This window comes from Ammospiza caudacuta, chromosome 1, assembly GCF_027887145.1.
Source record: "Ammospiza caudacuta isolate bAmmCau1 chromosome 1, bAmmCau1.pri, whole genome shotgun sequence".
Taxonomy (NCBI): Eukaryota; Metazoa; Chordata; class Aves; order Passeriformes; family Passerellidae; genus Ammospiza; species Ammospiza caudacuta.
Window position 1 is genome coordinate 23,442,044 of NC_080593.1, and position 21,382 is coordinate 23,463,425.

The 21,382-nt window shown below is 37.7% G+C and overlaps 1 protein-coding gene across 2 annotated transcripts in view; it reads left to right on the top strand.

Annotated features, from left to right (window-relative positions):
• The window catches only part of CDK14 (cyclin dependent kinase 14), a 310,857-nt gene that overhangs the window by 168,736 nt on the left and 120,739 nt on the right, over positions 1-21,382 (top strand). For both annotated transcript variants that reach the window (XM_058806832.1, XM_058806840.1), the window contains 2 exons: positions 9,559-9,679; positions 20,667-20,760. In XM_058806832.1, the coding sequence (XP_058662815.1) occupies positions 9,559-9,679; positions 20,667-20,760 (215 nt within the window). The remainder of the gene's footprint in view (positions 1-9,558; positions 9,680-20,666; positions 20,761-21,382) is intronic.

A 21,382-nucleotide genomic window follows, 5' to 3' on the forward strand; every position in this document is an offset into this window, starting at 1 on the left:
AGATGTAATCTCTTTTATTCCCACCCACACCCATGAATATATTCATATCCTTCTTATTGCAGCAATTTTTAAGTCACTTGAGCATCAAATTTACTTGCTTTTGTGACTATATTTGCTTTCAAGCATATGTCATTGAAATGTTTTTAAGTTATTTCTGGACCTTCCAGCTAGCTGGAAATTTGGTTCAGCTATGACCTGTCTGTAGACCTTACAAGAAAACTAAATAAATGAAAAAAAAAAAAAAAAGTAGGGGGAGGGATAAGAGAAAAGGCAGCAGATCACTGAAATATACTTTATAAACACAAATGCCTTCTCATGTAAGCTTCTTGCAATTTTGGCAGTCCTTTGCCCATTCTGTCTTAAGAGCGCTCAGGATTATCACCAGTTTAGCTACACAGGCTGTAGGCTGTGATACCAAATGAGACATGCTTATGAGTACTAACAGTTGGTTCACACATGCAAACTTGATAGAGTAAATGGTTTCCATAAAGCATGGAATGATTCCATAACAGTATGACAGCAGTAGTTTGTCGGTGGTCAAAGTACTAATAGGGATCCTTTGCTTGCAATCTACAAGTGATTTTTATTGAGCACCTCATCTAGAAGTACATCCATTGTCCCCAAGGTGAATAGATAAAAGAATGGCTTCGTTTCAGTACAAACAAGTTTTCACTTGCTTTATTAGTTACAATACAGGGTTTTGCTGTAGTCCTACTGACTGGTAGGTTACATCTGTACAGAAAGGACTAGATTGGGTTGCATAGCTCCAGCTTTGCCATTCTGGTTGAGGCATTTTAGTTTTCATTATCACTTTAGAGACAAATGCTGCATTAGGAGCAGTTGGGATTTAACTACATATTTCCAGAATTGTACTGTTAAGGAATAGCCTTAATGCCCTTCTAATGTAACTTTTTAAAAAATGAAATTGTCTGCTTTCATTTCTTCTTTTGCTCTGACAAAATTGTATTAAGAACTGAATTGATGGCTCTCCAGGAATATAGATGCCTTATTACTGATGCAAAGTCAAATAATGATTTAGATCTAAGCATATTGGAATGTCTCTCTCATAAAAGTTTTCTTATAAGATTTGTGATTCAGATAATTTAAGATGGCATATACATTGAATGAGTTTTGAGGAGCAATTTAATTGAACAGGTGAATCTGACAGTCAAGAGATTTCTGTTGTTAGATGTTGCTTTATAATATTGCTTTACAGAAGCAACAGTGCTTATATAGATTTTCTTAATGACTCCACTCTTGAAAGCAAAGTGGAAGAAATTTTGAAAATTAGTGAAATCTTCAAGTTATTTTGTAGTTATTTTGTTCTTTGTATTTAAAACAGCTTTTATGTAATGGAGACTTTTTTTCAGTCTTGTTAGTTTTGCAGCAATGTCTGTTTTCAGATCATTTTACTCTGACTTAATCCTGTGCAGTCAGATGTGACTGTAGATGCTGTGGGCGTTACCCACTATGTGAATGTATGTACCAATGTGATACCACATGCAAAATGTGCTGGACTTCTTTGGAAGAACTCCAAGACAGTGTTTTACCTACTAAGGGAACATGTAAGTTGTGAGATATCACATTGTAGCAATGACAAAAGTCAGATAAATATTTGTCTTATCTATAAATAGTCTGGCTGGGGTACTGGAAGCAGCCTGGATTAAGCTCCATGAGCTCTAGAGCAGTTTGTGCCAGGCAGGGCAGCCGTGGTTCATGAGCTGAGGGTGGATGGGGGACCAGATGCAGCTGCATTCTGCAGAGGAGATGTGTGCTGAGGTGACACCTTGGCTGGGAAAGGAGGCCTTCAAACCCACTTGCACTGGCTCTGCAGTACAGGGTCAAGGATCTGGTGGATACTAGCCATGGAATTGTGGCATTTGTACATAAGTTAGACCTTGTATTGTAAGAGTTGGTGGTTTCAGCACCCATGGGGTGACAGCTTTTCAAATTTACAGATTCTACTCCTGCAGGGTAATGTCAAATGGCAGCGAGGTTTGATTTGTAAACAAAATACTTGTTAGATCTACTTTTAAAAAATATTTTGTCTATAGAAATTACTTAAATACTTGCTTTTCAATGTAGCTCTGTTCTTGTTAAACTATTTATCCTAGACAAATTCAAGTAAATTTTCAGCTACTTGATTAGGCTTTAATAGCTGACCATGACTTGAGATAGGCCCTGCATCAAAGTTGTCCAGATATTTAAGAGCTAGACAGGACATGATGGATCAGCAAAACTGGTCCCACTGGAATAAATCTCTCCATTAATAACATCCCAGTAGCCATGCTGCTGTTGCTGGCTTTTGTCCAGCCCTGCAGGGTTCACTTCAGTGAGTTTTGGACCCCTCCAACAGGTGGAGAGAGCAGTACCTGGCACTGCCAGTGCTGTATGGTCAGTTAAGAGACAAAATTACCTGAGGGTAAGAAACGGGGATTAGATGTTCAAACATGAAACTGTCAGTGAAACCTAGCTTTTGTGTTTCTGTGTGGATGACTGTGAGTCACTACAGTAGCACCAAATTGTGCTTATTAAACAGTTCTTCAGCTGACAGGTTTCATACAACGTGAAACTAAAAGGACTTGAATGGTACTGATGCCCTGTATAAAATTGAGTTGCATCTGATAGGTGTTCAGTTCTCTTTGCACCTGGGTAGAGGGGAAGGCAGTTTGTCTATGTGATGATTTTCTAAAAGAGATAAGTCTTGGAGAGCCTGTTTATTTCTTTACTGCTATGTTGCATTTAACCTGTCTCATGCCATACAAATGATAGGATACAAATATCTATCAAATGATAAGTTATTCAGGTACCAGTTGGAAAGGATTGGTTCATTTTTACTTGAATGCCAGATGGAGTCATCCAGAAATGACCCTTGCTCTCCTGCTTTTAGTTATAAATGTAGAGATCACAGTAAATTGTTAGCTTCAAACACAATAGCCTGAAGTAGCTTGTTAGCTTCTGTGTTTGGTGCTTGATGGACTGTTACACTTCACCAAATGGGGCATCCATAGCTCTCAGTTTGTCTCCATACAACACTGCTCTCCTGAATATTTTTTTTTTTGGTCTTTTCTGATTCCTTTGATTTGTTAATGGAAAATCCTAATGGTGATGAAACATTTATACCTCAAACCTGTGTGAAAATGGTCTGTTACCTTTCTTGTCTTCAGCAAGTTCATTGGTCATGTCTTAAAATTCCACATGTAAATTATTACTATTACACAAATAATTGTTCAGTATTGATTAGGCTCATTCATTCATAGCTGCTTCCCTGTTTTTTCTCTTTTCTCAAGGAATATTAAAATATCCTCAGATGTATTAGCTCTCATTTTCAGTGAAGAATTATTTTCTGCCTGTTTGTCCTTCTAGAACTTCCTCCCTGCACTCTGCAGATCTTTCTAATTTAAAACCATCTGTTCAGCAATTGTTAACTCTTTGCTTCAAACCTAATAACTTCACTGTGAAATGAGTAATTCTGACATTTTCACTTACAGCCTTATTAGTACAGTGGCATGTTCCTACTGGGGCTTTTATAGAAGTAGAGGATATCATCTTCTTGTAGACTTTTTATGAAACAAGAAATTGATAAGTAAAAATCCGGAATCTGGAAAGAAAGATTTAAATCAACCACCTGTTTGGGCTATTGTGAGCATGTGTACCATGTCCATAAGGAATCCAGGTCTTTTCTGTAATGCAGAAATTATCTTTGATGTCAAACTGCTTGCTGTCCTTGAGTGCTGCTAGCTTTTACATCTATGTGAATGTTTATAATGTTGATGCAGTTTGTTTCCTTTTTTTTCCCCTACCCACACAGTTACTTTTGTACCTCCAGACTAGTAGAGGCACTTTGAACATATTCATGCTGACCCAGAATGCCATGGGAGTATTTATGTTTTCCTGGTGTCAAAAGTGAAGTGTATATTTCTTTTGTATTTCTGTGCCACTTTTTGCACAGTACCCAATTTTTAGTATGGTTTTTTCCTGCTTATAGACAAGGAATAAATTTCTCAGTCATAGTATACGTTCAAAATCAGTGTGCCTTTTTTCAAAATATATTGGAAATTATTTATAAGTATTTTAAAGCAAAGAAATAAACATATTTACAGCTATGATAGCTCTCAAACAAATAAACCAAAGGGACCTTATAATATACAACCAATATTTGAGCTCTTTCTTGTATCCCTTTTTTCTATTCCCTATGATCCTTTGGGAGGCACAGGGGGCAGAGGAGAAAGGTTATGAAAAGATGATGCTGGATTTGTTGGAAAGGGGCAAACACTTTTCATGAGTGCTAGAGTCATTCTTTCTGGTAGCAGGAAAAGTATTTGTGTCTCCCCATTCTGTAACTTGTGTTTGTCAGCTGACAGTTGAGTCCTATTCACAGACTGGAATAATTATCATCTGTGTTACAGTAAGTGATTGTCTGAAGACTTACATGAGATAAGACTTGTAGGGGAAAATAATCTTTTATTACAACAGCTGATAACAGCTGGAAAAACCAGACAGGCTGAGAGGCACACATGCCTTTTGTCTTACTTCTCTCTCTCCCTTGAAAACTGACTCCTGCACTCCAGTTTGGAAGACTAGTCATTGCTCAAGTGCATTTTGGGAATACTAATTTGAAACCCTAATTAGTCTTTCTCTGATTGTGAGTAACTTTTATAAATGAACAGCACTATCATAAGCTAATGGCTATATTAGGACCAGGACATAGGATGTTGTAGGTAATTTATCTTACTTGAGAGGAATTTAACTCAGGTGCTCAGGTAAAGCTTCATGCTGGAGACAGATGCATTCAGATAAACAGCAGAGGGACCTAAAGGCTGCAGGGCACTTTTGATTGCCAGCACTGGCTTCTGGGTTAGAGTGTTGACCACTTCATTGAAGCAGTGTCAGTGTCTTCACCCATTTTACTTTTTTTTTTTTTTGCTGTCATTCAGGTATTCACTGAATAAATGTGCTTCTGTTGGAAAACAAGCAGCTGAGTAAATAGGTTAAGCTGACAGTTCATGATCTACAACAGAATACATTAGCAAAATTTTAATATTATTACTGACTCAGTTGCAGTTCAATAAGCCATTTACTTCAAACTAAGTAATCGTTAAATAAACAAAACAGGAAGCTATAAAAGGAAACACATAAAGAAGTTGAATCAAGGAAAAGCAACAAGAAGAACACCTTATTTTTTAGTATCCTTGCTAGAGCCTTTTAAAATACATCTAAATCAAAATAATATGCTGCTCAACACTTTTAAGGTATAATAGAAAAGGAAACCATGCACATGGCTGCTAAGCCTTTGTTTTTGCAGACATGACTGGTTTTCTCATTTGCAGAATCATATTTGCTGTGAACAAAGCTTCCGATTGTCATATGAAGTTGACAAGGAAGCTATCCTGCAGCTAGAGAGGTATCAAATATTAATATTTGTGCTTATGTAACCAAAGGTGTGTGTTTTGGATAAGTCTTGAGTCTGGATGTAGCTAAATCCTCTTGTAAAAGCCTAATACAATTTAAAAATTAGTGATAAATCAGTGCAGTATGTTTTGTCAATAACTGATCCTAGGTAAAATCAGATACATCCTCTGAGTCTAAGATAGAGCCAGATGAGGCAGAGACAATTGTGTTTACCAAGCAAGAAAATTTCTTCTTAAAAAAATAAAAAAGGTGGGGTTTTTTTTATAAGTTCAGAGTAGGAGCAGCAGGGGATTTTCTGTGTTAAAGACATAAACATACATAGGCATAGATCATTCACTCTATATTTTAAATACCATGCTTCCCAGGATATCCTGAGCTGTTGTTTAATGAATGAGTTAAAATTAAGTTGTGGTTTGTGCCACAGAGCAGCTAGATGATGTTGTGCAAGCCTTGCAGTATGTAATGCATAGAACAGTTTCTTCTTTCATTTTGGGTAAATAATGGTCATAAGAAGTCAGTGCCTGGAGAACATTAAACAGTGTCTGTCCTTTCCATAATTACACACAAGTTCCCCAGTGGGTCTGACACAACCTTAATTTTAATAACTGGGCCTTATCTTTGGATTCCTTCTTTGGATTCCTTCTCTCAAAATAGGGCTGCAACAGCAGGGCATGTTCTGACCTTTATCTTTATAAGACACGGGGATTGGAGGGGAGTTCTCTGCTTGTCAGGAAATCCTTCCTCCACCTCCCCAGGCTGAAAGAGTGCTCAGGCAGCAATATGTAAATATTGTGTGCTCACCTCGTGATCTGCCACTTACCTTTTGGCTTTAATGCACATGGGCCATTAAGGTTTGAAGTTTTGATGATCCCCTATAAGCTCTGTTTTTTTAAAATGAGATTGTCATTCTTCCTGTAGTGTAACCATGGAAACAGACAGGGAACCCTTAAAGAAAGTGATCGAACATGCTGTGCTAATTAATCCTACCCTTCAGTTTTCTTTCAGCTGAAGGATGTGCTTAAATAAATTTTGCATGAGTAAGCATATTTGGATATGCAAAGGGGTATAAAATATATAGCAAGTTTTCTTGCAGAAGGATATCTGGAAAAACCCTGGTAACTGTCATCTATTTGTATCTGGATCATCAAAACAATAAATGTAGTATCTTGGTGTTTTTCACATATATATTTGGAAAGAATTCGCTTTAGATGGTGAATATATCTGAAAGATTATTTTTTCCATATCTCATGTGTGATGAGACACATTTGCATTAATTTTGAGTGAAAGTGTTCATTACTGCTAAATGCATTCTTTATGCAGAGCAGAGAATTATTCAGAAAAAGCAGAGGCTGCTCCCTCCTTGTGAGAAAGCATCTCCTCTGAGGCATTAGCCTGATTCAGGTCCTGTCAGTCCTGCACAAGGGGAGTGAGTGGCTAACTGAACAGTGGGACTGTGCCAGATTTTCCCCTTCCAAATTTTAGCTTTTGTAAATATTTCGCTTGGTTGTTCACTCCTGCTTTCCATTTTCCCATTTACTTTCCAAAGCAGTGTATGTGGCCAGCTAGGAAACCAATTGGCCACAAGTTAAAACATGTGGCCTGTACTCATAAGCCTTTCGTTATGGTTTAACTGAAACTGGAGCACCTCTTAACCTGGTGCTGCTGTCTGATACCAATGTAGGGCCTCAGCTTGCTTTTACAAATTAGGATTTTGTTTAAATGTTTCTCAATTCCATTAATGATCCTCTCATAACTGAGAAACCAGATGCAGTGGCCAACCTCAAATGAAACTTTCATAGTGTTTGGGGAGTGAAGAACGGATTAAAGAAAAACATTTTGTTGTCCAGCAGGCTGGGACTCACCCAAAAGGGCCATTCTTTGAAAATAGGACAGATTTTCATTAACCTGGAATGAATTAGAGCTGGAGAAGATCTAGAAGCAGTATATTGAGGAAACAGCATGAGTGGCATTCCCAGCTGGAAGGGAGGACTGGTTCCAGGCTGAGCAGTGATAGGAGAGGAGAAAAGGTGTGCTTGGGCTGACTGTCACTCCTGCAGAGCTGCATCCTTGTCAGTAAAGGGGAGGAAGCCAGCTGGGAACCATGGTTATGGTGTTATTATTTGCAACATCATTTCTGGTATGAAAAGTCACGTACTCATTTCTCTCTACATGGGAGGTTTCTGGAATGTGTGGATCAATTTGTGCCATGAAAATTTGAGTTTGTCATCCCACAAGCTCTAAAGTTTTTGATAGTTTTGCCCAATATACATGATGTGGCTTCTTCAAGAGGCCTTTCCCCCTGCTTAGTTATGCCTCTTTTCCTGTGAAAGCTTGGTAGAAGATTAGAATTTGCCAACAAATTTAGTATTCCTCAGGCAAGGCTAATGGGGAAGACACAGGAAGGCAAAAAGGATGGAATCATTCACCGTCCAGACTTCTCAAATCCTTTCATAATTTTTATATTGCTTAGTAGTAGTAGGTCCATGTCCACAAATACAGGGAATACTGTTTCAGTTTAGTCACATGGGATATTGATGCTCAGAAACTCAGGCTTGCTAATGGTCCTGTGTGCCAGGAATAAGAGCTGCTCACCAGTTAGAGCTGCTGGTGGTTTCTGGTTTTGTAGAAGCAAAAACCTTACTCTGGAGGCAGAGACACTGTGGAACATGCGATGTGACCTCTCCTCTGGCCTCTTTGGGGCTGTAGCTGGCCAGCCCTGGATTGTTTTTGTAAGCCAAATTGTTCATCAAGCTGATGGATGTGTGCACAAGCCTTAAAGAGGTGGAGGTCTGCAAATTTAAAAAATAGGTATTCATGTTTCAAATGTAATTTTTAAAAGAATGGATCATAGCATACAATTTGTATTATTCCCCTACACTGCTCTAATTGCTATAATCAGCTGATAATGCAATCTGCTGGCAAGTTTGGCCATCATTACTATGGAGATGTATTCACTGACAGTAAATGTCCATAAATAGCTTTTCTAGTGTATTAAGAAGAAAGGGGCAAAGGACTCTCTTCTGCACACTTTCAGGAATTCTTATGTTGTTTATTCCTTTCTGAGTGTATGACTTTGTTTCTTTGTTTCTGTAAGGTGTAAACCATGACCTTCTCTTATAGTAAATCCGTTTATTTTCTGAAAGGAAAATCTGTAGATCAAAAAGACACAAAAAACCACCCAGTACTGCATTCTCCTGATTTTCATTACTTGTGCATGTCCAATGTTCCCAGCAAGGAAATGGATGTTCTCAAGGCAGTAGCTAGGGTCAGATAGTTTGGAAAAAGCATTTGAAGGCCCATGATAGGAAGAGTCACCTTAGCCCTGAAGATCTTTTTCCATTTTCTGGAGGAGAGAGTCGTCTGTAGGAGAAACATACTTGTAAACTTCTTGGTTTAGCATATGACGATCTCTGTTTTACATAGATTGTGTAGCAATGTGAATTATTTTAAATGACTGACAGGCTTAAAATACAATTATTGTAACTATTATATCTTTAGTAGGCCACATATTTTATTGAAATGGTTTCTAAAATTGGAGCACTGCCAATATGCAGTTCTTGAGAGTGAGGAATTTTTCACATACAATTTTCTGCTGTATTGCTTCAATTTTAATATTTATTTGAATGGTAATGTGTAACTGTGTCTACAGCTTTCAAACGTAAACTTGAATAAGCAGACTGGGCTTTGCAAGCTGTTGAAGGTTTCCTAGGCTTCCCTAAGAAGCCAAATCTCATCTGTGGCATCATTTGTCTGGGAGTTTCCTTTTCGTTTTCTTTTTCTAAATAACCCTGAAATGGAAGACTATTCATGCCTCAGGATGAGCAGTTAACGGCAATTAAAATCTTTGTTTATTTGTCTTTTATTTAGGTATACCACAGTATATATTTGCATTTCCCCTGGGCCTGTGGTTGTCATTATGAAAAGCATATTTTATTATCCCTTCATAATATTTGCAGCTCTGTTCAGCCAGGTACTTAATGATAGATGCTACCATTAAGTAAAGTACTCCAGTTCTAGAAGAAAACACTCTTGCAACATGCCTGTCACATGACATGATAGGTGCTCATACATCCTTTTAGATTGTAACTGTACAGCAAAGCATTTCTTTGCTTTGTTTACATTAATTTATTTGTGTTTACCCCACAGGTCTTGCAAGAGCTAAATCAGTTCCTAGTCATACATATTCTAATGAAGTGGTAACCCTATGGTACAGGCCTCCAGATGTCCTTCTGGGATCAACAGAATATTCCACCTGCCTTGACATGTGGTAAGTGTAGATGAGAAGACCCCATGTAGATGCTTTAGCTCTTGGTTTTTTGGACAATTAAACCAAGTATGTAGTGGGATCATTGGTACAGGTTAAAAAATGTATGTGTAGTGACATGTGTGGTTCATGCAGTATCTCCTGAAGGAATCCCCTCCTGCCACCCCACTGGCTGGCAGCTGCTGCCAGCTGTTGACACAGAATTCACAGAATCACTTGGCTGGAAGAGACCTTAAAGATCATTGAGTCTAACCCAGCCCTAACACCTCAACTAAACCATGGCCACATCCAGTCTTCTTTTAAACACATCCAGGGATGGTGACTCCAGCACCTCCCTGAGCAGACCATTCCAGTACTTTATCACTCTTTCTGTGAAAAACTTTTTCCTAATATCCAACCTATTTTTCCCTTGGCACAGCTTAACACTGTGTCCCCTTGTTCTGTCAGTTGCTGCCTGGAGAAAGAGGCCAACCCCACCTGACCCCAACCACCTTTCAGGAAGGTGTACAGAGTGATAAGGGCACCTCTGAGTCTCCTTTTCTCCAGGCTAAACACCCCCAGCTCCCTCAGCTGTTCCTGACAGGGTTTGTGTTCCCAGCCTTGTTGCTTCCTCTGGATGAGCTCAAGCATCTCAAGGTCCTTCCCAAGCTGAGGGGCCAGACCTGGACACAGCACTCAAGGTGTGGCCTCACCAGTGCCGAGTACAGGCGTAGAATGACCTCCCTGCTCCTGCTGGCCACACTATTCCTGACACAGGCCTGGATGCCCTTGGTGCTTTGCAAGAGACTGTAGTCTGACTTTTGTAGCCTAAGTGTGGTACTTTCCTATGATATGACGCTTGTTTTGCAAGAGATTGACTGTCATCATGCTCACTTGTAGCAAGGAGAAAACCAGAATTCTGTCTGTGAGCACAAAACCTCAGTTCTTAATCTACTTTATTTGATAGCAGTAGATATTGTTGAATAGTTCTCTTTCAAACCTAAACATTTTATTTAGACTTGCAGATTTAGAAGAGTAGATTGATTTGTACAATATATATATATCACCTTGCTCATTTTTGATTACATTATTTAGCTCTCTGTTGAACAAGGAAGGTATTTGGTTTTTTGACTATTAAAAACCAAACTGGAAGTCCTTCATTTATTCTGTAGGTTTTGAGGTGATAGGATCTCTGTAATCTGTACAAATTCTGAAATATGAAAAAAAACCCTCTTCCTTACAAAGAAAATAAGATGCTCTGGAATATGTTTGGGTTTTGTTTGGTTCCTTGCTTGCTTTGAGGTTTTTTTTAGGTTGGTTAGTTTTGTTTTGGTTTTTTAAATGCATGTTTGACTTTTTAAACCTCATTCATTTGAGAAAAAAATATACATCTCATTCATTTGAGAAAAAATTATACTGAGGAATTTTCAGAAAAATGCAATAATTATTTTGCAGTTCATGGAAATATCTTTAATACACACAAACCAAAGATACACTAATAATAATATTAAAATCTAGAGGTAACTGTAAGATAAGGTTAAAAGCACCTTATGTTTTCATATGGTGTGTGAATAATATTTTTAAGGTAATCTTGCAGTGTAATATTGAAACTGAAGACCTAGCAGGAAAAGTTTTTGGCTGGGAAAGGGAACTAAATATGAGGTTGTTTTTAGTCCTGTACCTGAAATCAGAGATTATGGGAAGAAAACAGGTTTTCCTGAAAATCTTGACTCCTGGGGGCATGATTTAGAAATCACAAGATTGTTGCATCTGAAGAGGTTACAGAGTATAATACTAGAGTATCTAACACTGAAATGGGTGGTTAGTATAACTGGGCCCTGGCTGCTGCACTTCCCTGAGCTCTAAGGGAAGCTGAACAGGAGGTAAGGAAGGGACAGTGAGGAAACTCCAAATGTGGCCACTGTGATATTACAAGTGTGCCAGAGAGACAAAGGCAGCATCTTCTGTATCAATTCCCTGGTTTTCCTCAGACCATTCTCCACTTCACAGGTCTAAAATAATTTCCTCCTGCCTCTCAGTTTCTCATCTATCCTAAAACTGTCCTGTTTTCCTAAATGCCAGGTTCAACCTGGTGTCTTCACAGATTGCATGCAATCTCTGCAGCCCATCTGCTCCTGATGTTCTACAATCACCTCTTTTCCAAGTAGTACCTCAGATGCCCTCAGCAAGAGGCTCAGCTTGCTTGGGGTGAGCCAAGACAAGGATGGAGATAGCTGGGAGAGATAAACAGTCCTTTCTGCTCACTTTGTCATAGTTCTCTCTACATTTGTTCAGTTCTTGAGTCACACGTATTTGTGTGTCTGCACACACATGAGTCAGCTTGTCAATTACAGAGACTATACAGAAACTGCTGAACAAAAGTATTAATACTTTAATAGAGCAAACTGCTCAAAAAAGCACTTCAAAATGTTTTCTTTTAGATAAAAGCAATATTTTTTTAACTTTAAAATATTTTTTAAACTTTTCCCAGTTTAAAAAACACTGCACTGTGAAACTGAACAAAGGATTTTAAAACATTTTTATTGTTGCTGAAAATTTTTCCACAAATAAAAATTATTTTCTCCAAAGTTCAATAGCTTGTCAAAAATAGATCTTTTAACATTCCCCCCAGTGATGATTTTAGTAAAATTAGAAGGTCCAATCAAAACATGTGGTGTTCCTGTAATAAACATTAAGTCATGTAGCTAATTAAAAGCATTTAAAAGTTACTACACCTGCAGACTGAGCATGTCCTTCATAATGTTTATATTCAAATTACATGGGCAGCAGGGAAGATCAGGTAAGGAGTTTAAATGCTGATGGTAGACCGGTGCTACTTCTGCAATCCCGGTCATTATTTTGTTTTCTGATAAAAATGACTGAAGTATTGGAGAAGAACACAATAGTTACATCTTCAATGATATCAAGAAATGATGTTCTCTTGCACAGAGCATTTTGTAGAAGCCTGAAAACAATCCAGGTGCTCAGGGGTCAGAGGTGGTGTGCTCTGTTTCAGATGAAAAACAATGTCAAATTCCTCTTGTGCTCAATTTTTAGCCCTTACAATATTTTTCTGCCCTGTACAGTGTGAGGAACTGTGAACGGCTTAGGAAAAAGGGACCTGGTAATACAGTTTCTTTCAGATGGCAGCAATTTGTGCAGGGGCTCAGCCTCTGCCACAGCAGAAGTCAGATGAGAGCAGATGTGTTCTGTGTGTGACAGAAGAGCTTTAGATTTTACTTCTGTGCTTTTCTGGCTTGTGTGTGAGACAGCACTTGCAGTCTGATGGTGAGAGGTGTAGCTGCCTGCTCAGGTCACTTGTGCTTGCTTGGCACATCTGACAGGGAGCTCGGCTGGAGCCCGGCAGCCTCGGGGCTGTGCTCACACAATGCTTGTACAGAGCTGAGCCATAATTACATTAAAGCCATTTAGTGGCTTCCCAGAGTGGGAGGAAGGGAGACGTGGAGAAACCTGTCTACCATCAGATTCCAAGATAATTTGGTAATTTGTTATCAAAAGTGTGTTTGTAGCATTAGCATTTTTATGCAATTACTGGCATTATGTCCTTATGGCAGATAGTGTGTGCTCTCCTGTGTCGTTGTTGATGATCTACATGATGACAAAACTAGGCAGCTACTTCACTAAATATTTAAATAATGTTAAGGTAGAAAGCACAGCTGTTTCCTCTATTTAGAGAAAAGAAAAAAAAAAATAAGGTCACAGGGCTTTTTCTATAGCCATGATAAATGACATTTCATGGTGGCTCCCCAGGAACAGAAAGTGAGGCTCCCACAGAGTGGAAGACCAGCTGCATGAAAAAGGAGTCCAAATATTAACCACTGGACAGTGGCTGGGAAGCAGGTGGCAGAGGCTGCAGGCTATTTTTACACTTCATTTGCTGGTGTAGAGAATTAGAATAGTAACTAAAAGCTAATGATCCACATGCAGTGTTACATTCTCCTGCATTCTTTTTTTAAATAGCCACTGGCATTAAAATAATATTAATGAAGATGTACATGCAATAGTGGTGTCAGGCTGGTGATGGAAATCAGTGTGTCAGGCTTTGTGATTTACTGCTGACAGCATTTGATACAGCAGCATTATATGAATGTATTATACTACCCACAACTGCATCAAAGAGTTGTGATAACCTTTGATATAGCTTTTTTTTCCCCCCTTGATGAGGACTTACTAGTGCCTAGGAAAATGGTTTTGCATTGCCTCTGGTGTAACTTGTCCTAATCCTTGAATTTTACAGTCCTTTGAAAGTCAATGCAAGGAAAATAAGCTTCAACACATAAAGGGTTTATGGATTACTAAAACCCATATATAAGTAACACAGAAACATAGGGGAAAAATCCCTAAATTAACCAATTCTATTTGTTCCTTACGGGAAGAATATAATATTCATAAATGAGGCAATTTAAAGAGGCTATTCAATCCATTTGATTCTGGTAATGCATGCACTGCTGCTACATCTGGGTTGCTTACATCAAGAAGTCACTAGGGATATTTTATTTTGAAGTGCAGCTGTCTTTATACTGTGTTTGCTAACAGCTGGCATTTTTTTTCGCATATTATGTTGTTTTGTTTATAAAAAATACACTCTGAGTTACAGTACCTAAGCAGTAATGGCCTGGGATATATTTTAAATTCACATTTATTAACTAGCATCAGCTATGTTTAGTATTGCAGAAGAAATAAATTAGAAAGTAGGCCAGTAAAATGCTACAAAATTGCTTCTTAAATCACCCGTATTTAACTTTGTTACATCTAGGTTGTTATACACGATTTCAAATCTCAGCTTAATTTAGGGAAACCTGTTCATATGGAGGTTTTCTATCCTATTATTAGAAAAATAAATGGTATGTGGGAACACACCACTTTTCCCACATAGCCTGCTAAGAGTGTGGATTTGAGTGCTCACTACAATTCCAAGCATTTTTTCATGAATATTTGACCAATGAAGACCTGCAACCGTAATTAAGACATTCATTACATAAAAATGGATTTTGTCTTAGACACAAATGCACCAAATTATGGTTTTTACACGGGGGACATTACAAAGGCATTTTTATCCTGTTTCTCTTGTAAAAGGTTTGCAGTGAGAGCAGTAGTCCCAGTCCCAATATGCCCTGAAGAAATACTTCTTGGGGCCTGAGAGAAAACAGCACGGGGCAAATTAGCTCTCTTGCCCTTGATGTTCCTCAGGACTATGACTTCCACTCCAAAGAAATGCTAATGTGTAGGATTAGGGTAGTATTGCAGTGACTGTAAAGGTATGGTTAATTTCTCTTGCTGTCAGCGAGTTCTTCTAAAGTTTTATCAGCTGAATTAGCTTTTGATTGGAAAATTCTGTAGGCTCATATTCATAGAAATGCTGTGTGTGAGGAACTGTCTGGGTCTGTAGTTATGGGAAGCACATTTCAGTCCCTGAAATGCTGAAATCTGAAAACGACTTTTGTCCATTTGCAACATCAGGTTTGCTGTTAACTTTTTCATTTGTAGAAATACATTTCATGTGTGTAAGGAAAGTAAATTATGAAAGTATCTGGATGCAGAAAAGAAAACCGGGAAGTACATGTTCAACAAGAAAGTGTCTCCTGGCAAAATGTTGCTCAAGTTTGAGGAGTATTTTATTTTCTTCTTATTTTGACTCTGCTTTTATAGAACAAATGAGTCCAATAGAAAGAATCCCACAAGAAGGGATCATGTAGGTTTTAATCCTTCATGAATATAGTATTTCTTAATATAGAAACTGAGTATTATTACAAAGCAAAAAAAATTCTGGAGCTTTTATTTCTAGGTATTCAGTGACACATGCAAGAACATGACCACTCTATTCTCTTGAAATTACAATTACTTCAAGTCTGACTGTAAAGAAATACCTTGAGTTATCAAGTAAATTAGTTATTATTCATTGCATATGATACCTGCACAAATTTTAATGTTTTTTGTCATCATGTAAGGGGAATTTTTGTTCACTCAATACCTCTGATGTGACAACTGCTGTTTGCCTTATTGCCGCTGTATTTTTATCAGGCTGTATCATCCATTAGATGTTATTTCTTATATATCAAAGAAAGACAAATTCCAACCAACTTCAGCTTCAGTATGCCAGCAGTCTGCTGCAGCAGAAATAAATCAGATTTTGTCACTAAAGGAGAAAAGAGTCCCTTGCTTTACATTCCTTTCCCCCAAAATTTGTTTTCATCATTGTGTTCATAAGAAGGATGATAAAGAAACATGACCTTTTTTCCCTGAATAAATCAGACAAGATAAAAATCTCTTTGCCCTTACAACATGTATATTACTAGGAGTTTATGGAAGATGCTACAGTATTGCATCTTGGTGACAAATCCATAAAAAAGTAAAGCAGCAGGATTTTGAAGGAGAGTGTGTGTTGGTTTTGTGGGGTTTTGTTTGTGTTTTTATTTGTTTGTCAGTTTGCTTTTTAATTCTGATATATTTAACATTACAAACAGTGTGTAGTTTGGGAAGCTTGAATGAAAACTCTGTAGTTCCTTTGAATTTCAGAAATCTCACCAGGGATTACTGAAAGGAATTACTTGGCTTTCATAAAATGCCTTCCCCCTCTGAAGCCAAACCCTGCACACAGAAAACAGGCTTAATGACTAGATAAAAATATCGTGTGAAGACCCAGCATAGGTTTTCACTGCAAAGATCATGCTGAATATTATCACCTGCACTGAGCCTGCTACAACGCAGATCTGTTCAAAGCAGAACATTCAACATTTTAAAACATATATAGTAAGAAATACTGGGTTTCTATATACTTGATTTAAGTATAAACTAAAACTTGGTTTGGAAACAGCTCCTCTTTCTGGAGTGAGTCTGTATTTTCTTTTATGGCTCCGTCTAGAAAAGTTATTATATTAACTGAAGGAACCTTCCCTTTATATTGTGCCTTACCAAAGCTGTTATGCTTCTTTTTGTTTGTTTTACAGTATTCAATACAGATTTGCTGGAGATTCTTGTAGCAATAAGAATTTTTGTTACACAGAGACAGGAATGTGAATCCCTAAGCCAAACACATAAGACCAATCCACCAAGTAAGGAAGTTAATTTTAAGGGAATACCCTTCTGAATTATAAAAGTTGTGCAGAAAAAAAACCCCAAAAACAACAAAAAAAGGAGGCTTCTGAGGGGTTCAACTTCCTTTTTACAGGCTCATTTACTATGTCAATTCAAATGCAAGAGAAGCCATTCAGCTGCGCTAGTAACTCTTACTCTGTGTAAGGCTGTACAGCGACAGCCAGAGTCCCAGGAAATTAAGCAGGACAATAGAAGAGCAATATTAGGTGGCATGGCCATGTATGGTCTCATCAATATATCAATAGGTTTAGTCATGCTTTTTGTCATCAGAGAGTAAACCACCCATTTCAGCATTATATGGCTGTCACTTTTACTTGGCAAGTTTATCCTATGCCTGAACAGCATTTCAGCATTTGGCTTACTCATCCAAACTCAGAAGTCCTATAAAGAGAGTAGGAAAACTCCAACTGAATACACCAAAATTTGTTAAAGTAATATTCTTTTGTCAAAAATTATTTATATGTGCTTCCTGAAAATGTCATTGTAGGCTGAATGTGCACAAATTTACCTAAATAACATACCCTTGGAAATGCATGCACCTTAAAGCTTCTATTTCATATTTTAAGAAGTAATCTTTGTGTCATTGAACTAGAGCTGGGACTGGTGTGTGAGATCATCCTGTCCACTCTGCTGTTAATGCAAGTGTTTCCTGAAGAATATTTTTAAGTATTTCAGCTTGTCTGGTTTTACATGACTGTAACTGGGCTTCAAGTCCATTGGGAGGCTGGGATATAGCACAATTATTAATTGTGTTTCCCTAACACTCACCCTAAAATTTCTATTTCCTAAAGGCATTCTGCTATTTCTAGTTACACTATTTTGGACCTACCTACCATTCTGGGAATCATTAAAATCCTAATCAGTTCTTCCCTGTCCTTCGTTTTGCATAATTTTAAATACAGAGTCATCACATTCTCCCTTGCCCCTTGGGTTTTCTTGTAGCCAAGGATGACATAATTTTCTTAATTTTTTCCTCAAGACCCAGTTTTTCTGACATTATAATAGTTTTTGCTTTGTTTAAAAACCTCTCTAAACTGTTTAAAGTTTGTGAGGTCTACAAAAGCAAGACAAAATTTCAAGGCCTTGCAGAGGTGTTATTATTTTCTCATTTGCAGTGTGTGCACTTACAGTTTGCAATGCAGGGATCCTATTACAGACTCAAGTTTCTACTTACCGTGATCCTAAAATTCACCAATACCACTATACATCTAAAATACCATCCAGCCTTCTTCAAGCCTTTATGTGCTGTTATGGCTTTCTGGGTCTTACCTATCCATTTCCTAGTTCCATGCCACACTTTTTCTGTATTACTATTTTCCTTTTTTTTTTTTTTGTATTAATTTAAACTTCTCTTTCTATTGACCTACTTGTCAATGTGCTGAACACCATAACCTTTGAAACCAATCATAACCTTAATTTTCAAGTGGGCTGAAGAGAGCAGCAGTCTTCCAACTCAAATCTTGAAGTTTGCTTATGATTTTGCTCCCCAATGATTATAATACCCTTTTGATTTTTGTATTAGGTATTTGTTTAACTCCAGCACTCTTTTATTTCAGCTTGTCACTAAAAGGAATTCTAGGCTGCACAAGAGTTCAAGACATATAATAGGATATAGGATGTATATAATAGTATTCTTCTTTCCAAGCAGGAAATTTTTCTTCAGTTTTGCTTGCTGTTCTTACTTGGTGTTTTTTTTTTTTTTTGCTTATACTTGTGTCAGAACCAGTAGAAGTGGACAAATTTATAAATAATGTAAAACAATGCAAAATTTGGCAGAATCTTCCTGCTGCCCTTACCACATTTCTGTTCAAACAGCTAGATGAAGATTCTCTGCAGATTTGTATATGCTCTCAAGTGATATGCTGATTTAATCAAATACCAGTTTTCAGGTTGCAGGAATAGAACTGTGATCCTCTTTTCTTTAGTCTAAGCTCAGTTGTTTTATTGCTCATCTTGAATAAATGGCTCCTGGGTAAAATCTTGAATTTTTCCTTGCCTGAGATGCTGGTACTGTTTATAAGCATTTGACAAAGATATATTGTGCCTATCTGTGCCTAATGAAGCCCTAACCAGACTAAATGATGAATGGCAGTTTAATCAATTCAGTTCATTTAGTAACCCACAGAAGCATATGGAACATAAATTTTAACCTCTCTTTTATAAACACCTGATTTATTCTAAAATTTGCCTGCAACTGTGCTTTCTTAAAGTTTTCTTCAACTTTTCTATGCCATGACAAGCTTCACTTAGTGTATCTAAGCTCTGGATGATAGAATAAGAAAATGGTGATGTATATTTAATTTTCTTCAAAAAATTGACTATCAACCCTCATTGTCCTAGAATGTAAAATTGTTTCATTATTGAGTATTTGTCAAAGCCTGAGAGATGAGTAAAGCACAGGTTATTTACTGATACTTTTAGTTAAGTGGTATCTATAAGTACTCAGCTCCAGTCTTAACAAAAACATGCAACCTGTTTTCATTAAGTTGTTTTATTCTAGAACCACTTCCTCTCTAATATATGCACACAAATCCTAAAATTAAATGCTGTTTTCTGAATGCATCATCATGATGCATAAGCAATGAAAAAGTATGTAATTACTACATTCCAAATAACTTACTTCTAAAAACAAAGTTAAATTAGAGGTTATTGCTGGGATTTTTCTGATGCAGAAACAAAACTCTCAATTTCAGGGGGAGGTGGTGCTGTAGTTAGTGTTGCAAATTCCTACTTAATTTTGATATATGTTTTGGGGATTTAAACATATTACTTTGAGTGAAGAGTGGTTTTGTGTGGTTGCTTACACAGATGTGGTTGTACAGCATATGTGGGTGTTAGCATATGAAAGTTGTAGAAAAATGTATGCAGAAAAATGCAATTGAAGACGTTGAAATATATAATCAAATTCTGCATCCTATTGATAGCCAAAAGGGAAGTTTCCTCTTAAAATTATTTTTGCTGAGGGAACAAGGAACTCTTGAGCTGTTTTCATCTGGAAAAGATGCAAGTGCAAGTTTGTAATTTGCTTTCCTTTTGAGATGCAGGAAGTTCACAGTTTATCTGGAATTTCAGATGGAGTCACAAAAGCTTTCCTCAACCTTTGAGAATGCATTCTTTGTGTTGTAGTTAGCGAACCTCAGATATTTTTAGTGTCCGATTTCCCAGTACTTCTGCCACTTGCTGAACTCAGTGGGATGAGGGGGACTGGTGTGGAGTAGCTTGTGTGGGAAGCCGAGGACAGGAGCTGTAAAGGAGGTGGCTGCTGTGGGGAGAGGAAGGAGCCCATGGAGGACCAGGCAGGACCCATTGCCAGGACCCCTCATCCCATTGCAGGACCCCTCAGCCAGAGCTTCTGGGGAATGGGGTCAGCAGCTGTGGGCTTTGAGCTGCTTTCAGTTCTGCTGGAAGAGGGGAGAAGAAAGTCCAAGCAAGTACATCCCCGAGCATTTGGGTGGTAGTTAAGCTCAGTGCCTGTGAGCAGCCACGTGCCCTTCTCCTTTTTACTCACCTTTTCCCAGATTCTCCTCCTCTTATGCTAAATGTGCTTCCATGTCCTTGGTCTGTCCCTGTTCAGCTTCTCATTCCCACATCTCCAGAGTTTCTTTGGGAGCATGACTATTCTGCTTGGGAAGCACAAATACAGAAATCAGCAGCTGTGCCTTATTGGTCTCAACACTCACCAACCATACTCCTGCTACCTCTACACCTTTCTTCAAGCACCTGAGAAGTGTTCATTTGTATACACTGATTTTAGCAAATGCACCTGTCTGTCCTTCCACCTGGCATCAATTAAAAAAAATATTTAAAGGCTGGTAAAGGATACAAAAACATTGTTGTTGGCTTTTTGGTCTATAAGAAATCTTTCTAACTTTGCCTTTATTTTTTCCTTTTGTAGGGGTGTGGGTTGTATCTTTGTAGAAATGATTCAAGGGGTCGCTGCTTTTCCAGGAATGAAAGACATTCAAGATCAACTTGAAAGGATATTTCTGGTGAGTTTTTATTGAAGTAAGATTAAAATGATCAATTAATAACTGTTCACATATTTCTTTGTGTTAGGAATTAAACTACTGATAGAGCCAAGGATCAGAAGCCCGGTCCACAGGCTAGATACAGTTTACTTGATATATTTTGTAAAAAGTTCTGTTTATAATTTTTTCACTTTTTTGTTTGTTTTTTTAAACAAGGAGGCTTATGCAATTGTGGAAAATCTTTCCAAATGCAAGGTAATGGAAATCCAGACAATTTGTCATCCTCACTTTGCAGAGGACAGCTCTGGATGGGTTTATTGATCTTCTACTAATATTGTAGTGTTAATGCCAAGTATTTTTTGTTATATAGATGTATAAAGGAAAAGCAAAATAGGAAATAGGAGAGAAACAGAATAGGAATTTTGAAATCATGCTTAGATTCAGCGGGGGTCCTTGACTACTGCTTCTGCAGCCTGGTTCAGGCCTTCATGTGGGCTGCTCAAAGGCACTGATGACACATCTACATTGGCAGTGAAATAAAAGATAATTTGTCTCAAGAGTAATGATAATTTATACATTTTTCTACACAGGGTTGTGGTTTTCTTTGTTCACTTGGGATTTTATTTTCATTTGCTCTTTCTTC